Source organism: Colias croceus, chromosome 12, assembly GCF_905220415.1.
Source record: "Colias croceus chromosome 12, ilColCroc2.1".
Classification (NCBI taxonomy): Eukaryota; Metazoa; Arthropoda; class Insecta; order Lepidoptera; family Pieridae; genus Colias; species Colias croceus.
Window position 1 is genome coordinate 7567722 of NC_059548.1, and position 12180 is coordinate 7579901.

General features: G+C 31.2%; 1 protein-coding gene across 1 annotated transcript in view; it reads left to right on the plus strand.

Moving 5' to 3' along the window:
* LOC123696347 (serine/threonine-protein kinase S6KL) overlaps positions 1 to 12180 on the plus strand; it is a 42640-nt gene that overhangs the window by 29115 nt on the left and 1345 nt on the right. The window contains exons 8-9 of the mRNA XM_045642468.1: positions 11547 to 11617; positions 11937 to 12123. Coding sequence (XP_045498424.1) covers positions 11547 to 11617; positions 11937 to 12123 — 258 coding nt within the window. The remainder of the gene's footprint in view (positions 1 to 11546; positions 11618 to 11936; positions 12124 to 12180) is intronic.

A 12180-nucleotide genomic window follows, 5' to 3' on the forward strand; every position in this document is an offset into this window, starting at 1 on the left:
TTTAAGTTTGCAAATAGAAGCAAGTTATTTTCGTAGAAAATAATTTTTAAACTTATACAAACAAACAAGACAAATACCCATGATATAGCGGTCTTTCATCTTTCAAAAATAGTTTTAAATCTTCCGTTACTTAACAGAACAAACACGGTATTATAGTTGTTTATTTGAGAAAATATATTCAAAAAATATTATAATACTTAAAATGTGTAATGTATACTTTAAATGAGGAAGAACAATACAATTTAGCGTTGCATCGCTTTGTCGGAAGTCCGTTAGACATTTAATATATACAAAACTGCATGCTACTATTCACGCCTGAAACTGAAAACGTGTGATTCAAGCCTGAACTGAAATGATCGGTTAGAGATATTGAAATTTGACCACATTACAGTATATATTAAAGGATTTATAAGCAGATCACCTTGATGTCCTTCAATGCTATGTTAATCAAATTACCACAAGTGTTTACAAATAATATTAGATCAGACATCGATACTTCCTAAACAATATAATATTTTTGTAGCCGTTTGTTTATCCAATAGTTTTTATTTTCTTATGTTTATTGACCGATTGATTGGTCATATAGATTGCATGAAATTAGTGCAAAAATTTTCCCATTACATAGTATACAACAAAGTTGTTTCTCGCAGTCTATTGGTTATGTATGCTAAATCTTTAAAACTACGCACTATATAATAACAACTTCGAATTTTGACATATGGTTTTAAACGACGCTGGTTAGCCTGCGGGAAGGTTTGTATAGTAAAGGGGAACCCAGTTGAACTTATCGTCATGGTGCAAGCCGTCTTATTAGAATTCAAACGTCAACCCTACGGATGGTGCGCGAACTGCAACGCATCACAATAACAATAATGCACCGATTTTCTCGGATCACTGACATGAAATTGTACGTTAAATTACATTTTAATCACGTGTGTAAAATCAAAGTGGCGTTGAAGTGTTGTCGTTAGGAGGGTTTTAGATCTTTTTCAAATCTCCGCCAGTGTAGGTAAATATTATATTTTATTCTACACATTGAAATCACAAATGACTGTATTAATGAGAGAAAGTAAAAGGCAAGAACACAGAATGGATTTTAAAAAATTTTTTCCTTTTTGGAAGCATTTCAGTTTATATTGGCTTTTTTACTTAAAGTCCTGATATTTAGTTTTGTGGTTCTATCACATAGGTATATTTATTTATATGGGACAAAGGCAATTGTCGCTTTAGATCTTAATTAAATTAGCAACTAGGCTAATGCTCAGTGTCTAAAGCGAATCTTTGCATACACAGAAACCAATGTGACAACGCAGGTAGACAGTGGACACTTTATATTGTTTCAGCGAGAAATGTTAGTAATAAATACAATTTCCAAAAGATTTTTTCATCAGGTATTGAGTATTAACTTATTTGTATATCTTAATAGATTTTAGCACGAAACAATTATATTTCATTAGGTAGAAGATAGTATATTTTTCGTTCCGAAAAGTTACGTTTTTGCCTTGCACATGAAAATTCAAATTGACCAAAGAGAAACGTATAGGCGTGGATTACTATGAAAATATGTTACACGCGTGATGTTTAGAATATCATGAGTTCAGTTTTGCAAGAAACCCATATAACGCTAATGTTAATACTTGCGGGGTTTCTACTTAGCTCTATCTCCACGTGATAGTTGAAACAGGATTATATTGGCTCCAGGTCAGGAATTACATTTGACTTTGTCTATGTTGATAAAGTTATCAAACAGTATAGAGTGCAGCGTCATAAACCCTTCTATTATGTGGTTTGCTGCTTATGTTGCAATCTTCAGTAACTACGCATTTCCGAACGAATAAATGATTTCAGCTGCGACATATGAATGGATATTTGCTATGTATACTTATTTGTAGAAAGACTTACATAGAAATTGTAAGTACTTCATCTTGGGAGAATTAGATGGATTAGAATATAAACAATAATTCAAAGTACAAAAACAATATTTACCAATTTTTGTTTAGTTAAAATTAATTTATGTTCACAAATACACCAACATTTGTTTAATGGCAGTCAAAGACCTGTGTTCTAATACTGACGCCTTAGTGTTGTTTTTTGTGATTTTTTACACTTTTTGTCAATGATTTTGAACATTTTCACTACGCTTTCACTGACGTTTTCACGTTTTACTGAAGATGTGGAGGAACATCCCTTACTGGTGTTTTTGATGCGTACTTTAAAATATTGTTACATACGAATGTTAAATGATATAAAGTAATTATTACTGACTTAATATTCTTTACATAGATTTGCATATAGTAGGTATACATAAATATTCTGTATGTAATGCGTACTATGGTACTTTTCCGACAGGTTGTCTTCGGACCTCCGAGAATTTTTTCTTGTACATTTTTATTTTTTACATTTTTTTCTAACGGTCTATATTTTCTGATATTATATTATGTGTATCACTCATATATGTACTTTCGCAAAAAATATTTAGAATATCACACAACTAAATTTGAATAAATGGATAGGTACTTTGAATTAACGTGCTCGTTATTTTTTTGTTTTAATTAAAACTTAAGCTATGAATTGTTTACGCAACTTAGTATAAATATAGTATAAAGAGGTATAAACAATTATCTCTCTATTTATCTTTAAATCTATTGGCGTCAGGGCGGGCAGATACGAAAGTGTTTTGAGATTCATAAAAGAATGAGCATTTGGTAGGTTATAGGTACAAACGTACAATAAATTTAAAAGTCTATTCAAAATAGAAACTCAAATTGCGGAATGAATAGAAAACTATTTTATTATTATCTCAAATAGACATTCGAAGTTATTAAAATTGGTCACGAAGAAACTAATTGAAAATCCCATTGAACTGACTTACGCTATAAAAATTGTGTTTTCCTCAAGTCTTTAAACACCTAAAATATGTGTTATAAATTAACATAATTAAATTATTTATTCGACCATAAAGAATTATTTATCTATGTAATTGTCGGTAATGACTCATTTTAGAATAAAAACAACGCAAAACCTCGGAAATAATCATAAAGATCACAATAATTGTATATGTATTATTCGTGACTATCCTGTAGATGTCTTTGAATGAATAGATAACCGTTAGATAACAGGAAGTTTCTGTCAATCATAAAATCTTACTTTATGTACAAAGGATGTAAAGGAAAATTTACTCTTCATAATTATTTAAACTAATACGTAAAAATAGTTCCCATACCATTGCTAAAAGTACTTAGAAAAAAATCGCAATTTAGTCGAAAATAAAAATGATTTTTATATCTCGTTGAAATGAGGTTTGAAATATGTTTGTACTATTCCCAAATAAACAGAGATTTAAATTTATTTATGAAGTAAGTACATCTATATATATAAAACTCAAAGGTGACTGATATAGTGATCTATCAACGCACAGCCCAAACCACTGGACGTATCGGGCTGAAATTTGGCATGCAGGTGGATGTTAGTATGTATAGACATCCGCTAAGAAAGGATATCCCGAAATTCTTGCGGGAACGGGGAAAAACGGGGATGCACGTACAAAGTCGTGGGCGGAAGCTAGTCTTTAATATACCTACTATCTACATACACGTTATGTTTCAGTAAATACAAGTTCAAGTCCTTTATTTTTCATATCTTTTCTTTGTGATGAAATTTTTACCATCGATTGCATACTCTACATTCTACAATATCTGCTACTCACGGGCGGCTCTATCTATTTACGTTAACTTGAATATGTAATATCTCGCAGAACTATATCGAGAATATCTTATGTTTTTTGTAGGTATTCAGATACAAAAAGCAAATACAGATTTATTCTTAATAGTGAGCGTAGTTGTAAGAGTATTCGCATCCATTATTTCCCGCTAAGCTGTCTTCCTCTATCAATTAATAAGTAATTTCATATTTATTAACATTATAAATTAAATAATTACAAGTTAAGTGATATGCTACACGTTTAGTTACCAATGACGTTGTGTTTTATAATTTATTATTGTCATATGTAACCTTGAAGAGCAGCATCGATTACATATTATATTATAGGTTATTATTTTTTTAAACTTCGATATTATTATATTTGTATTAATTACCAACATTCGTTGAGTAAATTCATAAAATGAACGTTAGACTATTACTATAATTACTAAAACAAGATAATAAGTCCCATAACATAACATAACACATACAAATAGCTGATTAAAAGCAAAAAGGCAGCATCCGTGCATAATAAGGCGCCAAGAAAATTACGATAAACTCGAAGCTAGTTTTATCTTGGTAATGACTACTTTATTTTTAGACAGAGATTAATAAATTATAGATAGACGGAGTACGTTATAAAATCAAGTTATGTGAGTGCGCCGTCACCCGAAGGAATGGCGATCAATTCATGCCCTAATGGCTTACCGGCTCCCTGCTACAGGTTCTATCATTTATTTACCTGGAATATTAATCCTATGTAAAAGTCGGATTTAGTCTCGATGCGATCTCTACAGGATTGTTAGGTATTTACATCATGCTTTATTTACATGAGTTGAAAAAGAGCAGCGTATATTGCACGTTGTTTTTCTTTATAATTAAGAGAAGACTAATTGATTTTGCTTTAGCGTACAACAATAGGATATTTTTAAAATTTAATAAAACTAAGTTGTATAAAAACTACCTATTTTCAGAAAAGTAGTCAAAAAAAAAGCTTGAGTAAGGTCTGGTTGTCCGGTATTTTTTTGACAAAGCTAAAACAATGAAGACACTTTTCATCCATTGTTGTTTTCCAAATAATTGCCAATTCACCGCATGAGAGAATGTTTTTTTATAAAGGGATAATGAACACAAACACTATGTTTAAACTTGACATGTATTTACTCTAGGCTTTATTACAAGTCTGTAATAACGAAACGTGTTACTTTATGTTACCTAATAAATAAGAGGGATATAAAAATATCCTCACAACGTTTCGCTCTTACAAAAAGTGCAGGACAAAGGTTCGTTTATGGCATCGGATCTTAGCAGTGCAAGTGTGCGTAACATGATGCTATTTTTAATCGGACTATGTAAAGATGTGGTAATACATTACTACTTTTTATTATGCCATCTAAAACAATAAAAAGTTATTGATATGTTTGTTTTGAATACATGTGAAAGTGTGGTTAACCGTGTCCTAAAAATACAGAAAAGTATAAACTTTCCAAAATAAGTAAAAGGCAAGAAAGTAAGATAGATTATTTTTTTTCGATAAACAACCGCCTTCGTCATTAGGCATTCACTTATCTACTTTAAAACTGTAATTTAATTAGTATTCAATAATATTAACGGGTCGCATATTATAACACCTACGTTTCTATTTTAAGTTTTATTTTATTTTAATACTCTCTACTTTATTTTAACGATTCCGTTGTGAAGGTTCTGTATACACAATAGATAAAGGTCAGAAGCTCAATTTGTCACATACATACTGTCTTTAACAAACCATGTGTATTAATAAGAGGCTGATGTTTCCGCATCTGCGTAAAATATTTGCGGCGGAAAGGCGGCAAAAACGATATAACCTAACGAGTAATTGTTAGTCTCGAACGGCGTTGCTGTCCTCCGTCTAACAGTATTCTCTAAAAGCCTATTAATATAAGCGTCAAGTTCAAGTAAATAATTAACTATTTTGTTTACTGCTTGTGGCTTCAGTAATTGAAGGAAGCGCTTAGTTAATTTCAACGTAGACTTATTATGTGAGACAGACATTGAGATTTTTGAAATAGTTAATGCGGTTAAGCGGTAAATGTTCAGGATTGTGATCTACAAAGCCTGTAGAATTAAAGGATGTTTATCTCTTATCTGCAGAAGAGTCTCATTGAGCTGATGATGGTGAAATCAAGAATTAAAAATGTTATTTTCTAATACAATCATAATTATCATAAATTACAAAAATAGCATGTCCATTCCATTATTATTTCCATGTCCGTTTAAAAAATAATAAAGAATTTTATTTATAATATATTCTAGCAAATTATTCATAATACATTCTAATTATAATTCATAACTGTTAGGAACCCACTCGAGAGCAGGTCACAAACGCACTTGACAGGTTTTTCGTCTAACCCACTAATCTACTATAGCAGCTCACGGCGCCGGCCGCCGAATTTAATTCGCAAACAGGACCCTTAACTGTATTTTTGTTATATATGTTATCACTTATCATACCTCATTTCAAATACCGTTTTGGGTTTCATGAATCTCTATTAAATATAACATATTATCTGGTTTGTCGAATGTCGAAATTAACAAAATATGTAAATGGACGTTCAAAAAGCGACAATTATCTTAGTCAAGAATGTGGAGGAGAATATAAAAATTGATGTGTAAACATAAAACAGGTATATATCTACAATGTCAAGGCGAATGACCGCGGCCGCTGAGCGCTGACCAGCTGCGGCCGCGGCGCGGCGGTGGCGGGGTTCCCGTCGTATTACTTTGTCATCCGCTTCTATAATTTAATACCATTTGTTTTGGAATAGATTCACATCAGATAAATGCATCTTATATTTTATATAATAATTTAATATTTTAGAGATAATATAGTACTTACCTAATAGAGAAAAGAGGTATAACACTTTGCTCCAATTCCGACTGATACAAATAGCTTTAAAAATAATAATCAAAGTACCTAGGCAAACAGTCTTGATATATTTTATTAAATTAAGATACATACATTAATCTATCTTCGAAGTTGGAAGATGCATAGTAGAAGATGCACACTTCAATGTTTTAAACACATAAAAAAGATTGCAATAAACATTTACCATGTAATTTGTACTGCAGGTAATCTTTCAATGTGTTAAAAATAGTAATTAGTTAAACAAACCAAGGCCCTTGAAACACGGATGGTCAATAGTGATAACTTATTTACGTCTCCAATTAGAACGTTCTTCTAAACAAACAAATGCTTTGTATATATTGAGATTCAAAGAGAAAAAGCAAGCAGAAAGGAGAGCTGATAATTTAGAATATTCGTTCTATAAATATGTATTATAAATAATAGATACTTCTTTTTTTTATAGGACGCCTCCGCATTTTAATTATCTAGATAAAACGTTTATAATAGATATGGCAATAATGTAACTGTTTCATTTTTATAGGATTTCCTTCCATTTGAATTTCATAAGAATATAGATGATGAATTCCAAAATAATTCTAGGATGCTAAAAGATCATTCGTATCTTTAATGCTTTATTGATGTATTTTTCTTTCTTTTTTCTAAGTAAGCAAAGTAAACCTCAAGACTAAAATAAAAAACGATGTTGTTGTTTCAGAAGATAATTAAAATCACGTATGAGATTGCTTTGTAAAAACACATTGTGGTAGTTTCACAATAACACTACCATCATCGATCAATTCAAGGTTATTTATAACAGATGAAATATAAAAGTGACTGTCACACAATCCAACGCAATCAAAATTAAATAGTTCCTTTATGTACTTGTCGCCTTAGAATTGCGTTATAAATAATGTATAATGTATATATGCTAAATAATATATTACAAGTTAAAGGTCAGCGGAAGAAATTTTACGAAATTTCAAGATCGTTATTGATAAGGATCAACTAAACAGGCCTAATGTAAATTGAAATGTACCATTTGCCATATTTTAATCCACATAACATAATATGATAGAGTTACTTCATCCTGTCGGTAAGATAAATAAGACTTGTATACGTAGTATATTATTATTAGTCTGTGATAAGACTGAATAAGCGTAGGGCTGGACATTTTTTATTATATTTTTTATTCATTTTCGTTCATTAGGTACGTTTATTGTTAAGATTAATCATCATAATAAGATATTGTACCTATCTCTGGTTAAATTACGAAACTGGTTTTAATAGAAACGATATAATATGAATAAAATGATACGATTGCGATGTGAAATATGTACCCCAAATGGGGCAAATGTGCTCTGTCTGTTCCCTTTAGCAGGGTCCAATGATTGATATAATCCGTGCCAAAACAGTTTGTACTTTTGATTTATAACCTGGCTCCACCAGGATAGAAACTCAGTCTCTAGATTGTAAAAACAACATAATATCACAATAATATCCACTACTGAAATGAGATTCTATTTATAAATGCTATAGGAATACAAGAAACAAATTACGAATATAACAGTCATTGTCCAATGTCAGGTGTAATATTATCTGATGCGATGGTATTTCTTTAGAAAGACTCAAGATAATATCAGACCACCTATTAATATTTATTTCAAAACCACTCGTTTTCTTCGTACCGTACAATGAGTTTAAAGAACTGTTCCAAGATTTCCGGCATATAGAGTCATAGAAATAAAAACTAAATTGAAAACATTTTGCAACATACAATAATTAAAAAATCTCCTGGCTACCAACTATAGATAAAAAAATACGAGCCTCACAAGTGATGACCTTATATTCACGGTTACTATTAATATTTTAGACAAAATATTATTTTTGTGTAGTCTTTTTGTTTATTACTTTAACCTTGTGAAGATGCAATGAGGTAAAACGTGTCTAAAAATGTTTTAACGACCATCCTGCCGTTTACTTGAAGTTTTGCTGACTCGTTCCGGAAATTGACTCATAATGCCGACTTCTGCCCGTAATGCAGTTAAAGGGCACAAAAGATAACTATCCTATAAATTCATATATAATTCAATATCGTTTCCCCATCACAATAAAATTGAATACGTAATTGTTGTGGAAGTGTATCAAAATTCGTCATCGATTATGTTTTTGATAAGTTTACCTTAGAGTTTAACAATGACTTCTCAAAATAGGATGACCTATGACCTAACAATATTTTTAAACTTTTTGATACGGATCATTATTTATTGCAATACTGGTTAAAAGCTAAAACCGATAAGTAATAAATTACCAAGAATTGTAGGTATAAAATAAGTACCAATCTGCACAATATTTTTATTCAAATTTGACCGGCTTTATTCTGCGCATATCTACGATTCGAAAACTACGTAAGTAGGTATCTAATTCATATAACGAGTCTACTTTTTATTCACAATTATTGCGGTTGAATCGTGACCAGATCTTATTCTACTACAAGATCTAAATGTAAAAATAAAATCATTGTGATAAAGATAACACGTGATTAGTAGTCAGAGCATAGGAGTGCTAATTCTAACGGTCACCTCTTAATTTATCGGCGCTATGTCGCGGTCGGCACATAAAAGGTAAATATTCAACCTCGCATAAAATTGTAATAAAATCGATTTTTTAGCGTTTCCGAATCACTTAAAATTACTAATGAGCGAATGTAGTGCAAAAACTTTTATTGAATATCAAACAGTGTGTTACTGGGTGCGTTAAGTCGTACACGAAGTTTTCACTGTAACTTATATTTTAATGCATAATAATGTTAAAAATTCATTATACATTTCATAAATAAATGAGCTTATAATGTACATTTTGAAATAATATGCATATCGCTCTACGGCATCTAGCAAATGGAATATTGGTAATAAGTATCTGATATTTTCTTTTATTATTTAAATTATAAAATATTTTATGTGAAAGGAATATATTTGAAATTGTGTAATATGTATATTTGCCTAATTGTTGAGGGAGAGATTTAATTTGTAGATAATAAAACCCTGTAGTGATTGCTCCACATATTTGTATCAAGTTAGGTACTAAATGCGGTATATAAAACTATATGCGTGAGGTCTCGTTAATTCAACATCAATTTTGATTTGGATCTTAAATAAATTCTGCTATTTTATCTTGATCGTGTGTTCGAGCTTTACTTATTATGTACGTTTGCACACCTGCGTGCATATCATCTGTCTGTGCCAGTTACCAGTATATTATTCCCGTAAAATTCAAATGTTATCCTTTTAAAATTCACTATAGCTAGATGCCCGATGTTCGAAGGACGTGATGTGGTTTCCGTTCTTTAACATATTAGCCGATTTGTGTAATGTATAACACTCTAACATCACAATCTTCGCTAACCATTACCCCGCCCCCACGTTAAGGTGCATTTATCTCGATGAACTCGCAATCGTTAAACTTAAAACGTGCTGCAAATTCCAAGTGCATAATTAAGGGGCAGGCTACCTATTTTTAGATGGTCGAGGGGCGCTTTTTTTCTTTGATAACACGAAGCATGCAGACAGGTAACGATGTCGGCCGTCTCACCATAGAGAGTAGACTAACGCATGCAAAAAGCGTACGACGATTTTTAACGCCTATCAACCAGTGTTGTAAATTATTAAATTCGGGAGCGACGTTAATTAGATTATAGTGATGTTACAAAATAGCTAGGAATATTTTGTAGAGCTTTTTGTTCATAATTTTGCAATATATATATATAGATATAGATAACAACAGCTTTAATGTCAATAACAAAGCTGTAAAACGTTTTTGTGGGTATTATGACAAAATTTATATGAGACATGAGTGATGAGTCTGGAACCGGAAATTTAGTTAATAAATTTAAAGCATACGTCATTATAAAGGAACAATCAAAGAAGGGAAAAAATATTATTTCATGGAAATCACTACCGTTACTTCCCGTATACATCGCCATATTTATAAAACTAGTGTAATAAGCAGTCATTAAACAACCTCCATTTTGGACTGCGGTCATCAGACTTACCGAATACCGACGTAGTTAATATTGTATTTATTAAATTCATGTTCAACTAGATACAGGGGGTCAATCTTTAGCGTACTATATACTTACGCCGCGATCAGTCGCATCACTAGCTAGGATTATAACAGTGATCCAGCTTTTGTAATTATCCCACGGCTCATATATAATTTGAGAATGTTAATGCAATATTACATTACTATCACAAGACCGAGCCTACGTGTTTTTGCCGCTATATGACTTGAAAATTACCATTTTCTCATCGAGCAAGGCTGTAATACAACGGTAGTCTGGAGTTTTTACACTTTTATTTTGTAAGGACTAAAACACACGAGTCCTTGTAATATGTCCTAGCTGTATTGAAATAAATTATTATAGGTGTAATTGAAGTTTAGGGTATGATTGTGAAGCATACCTAATTAGATAAAAACTTTATCCCAGCTTTTAATTTACTTAATTGACTGATTGAATACAACATACAATGATAAATACTTATAGCAGGTAACAATTGAAAAAAAGGCTATAATTTTTTTTATTAATTAAAGTAACTGGAAAGAAAGGTACTTAATTTAATTACTTACTTAAGCTTAGAGATTTTCAGTAGGACTAGGAGAAGGAATTATTGGTAAGGAACTTTTTGAAACCTGATACTCGTATAATCCAGTCATAAGATATCGTTAGTATCGTTTCCGAAAAATTAAAAACAACCGAAATAAATATAATTTAGTCGCCATAGCCGCCTTGTTTGAAAATGGCCTTATAAAATATTTATAACCTACAGGTTTATATCGCTAATTAATTAGTTTTTATAAGAAACTCATCTGGGTTGTTTTAATTATACTTTTATATAAGGTTTTATGATATAATGATTAGTAGGTATAAGTAACACACATTTATTTTCTCAAAAATCAATATCAGTTTTCAGTACCAGCAATTGCTGAGAAGGAGGAAAATGATGAAACTACTGACTCTGTTGAGGCGGAAGGGAGGTGAGTGAAACTTACCTTCAAACTTTTATTATAAACATAATATGTTTTGTCTTTCGTTTTAATAAATAATATGGAACCTGGTGGTACCTTACAAAATTATAATAATCCTCATCCTCTAAGACTAAGTAATTTCTTTCCGTATGTGTGGTTGTCTGGAGGAAATCGCTATTTAGCGATAAGACTGCCATTTGTTTTAATGTACTATAATTTGATTATACCTAATTATTAATTATATTAAAGAGCAAAAAAAAGTATACACAAAAAATTAGCCAACATATTTATCACTATAGATGGTTTTTAACTTATGTTTCTTTTTTAGGCTATCAAATGAACCTCTCGTACCAGGTGCTTTACCAAAAAGTGCTGATCACATATCGAAAGCAGCGCGTGCGTTGCTTTTGCGACTACTGGAGCGGAATCCTCGGTATCGTTTAAAATCCTTGAAGCAGCTGAAAGAATCCGCCTTCTATATGGGATTTCACTTTGAAGACGTGAAGTCGAAGAAGGTAATCATTACAGTAATTAAAAACGCGTTAAGACAACCTTTTTCTAGTTTAAAATTA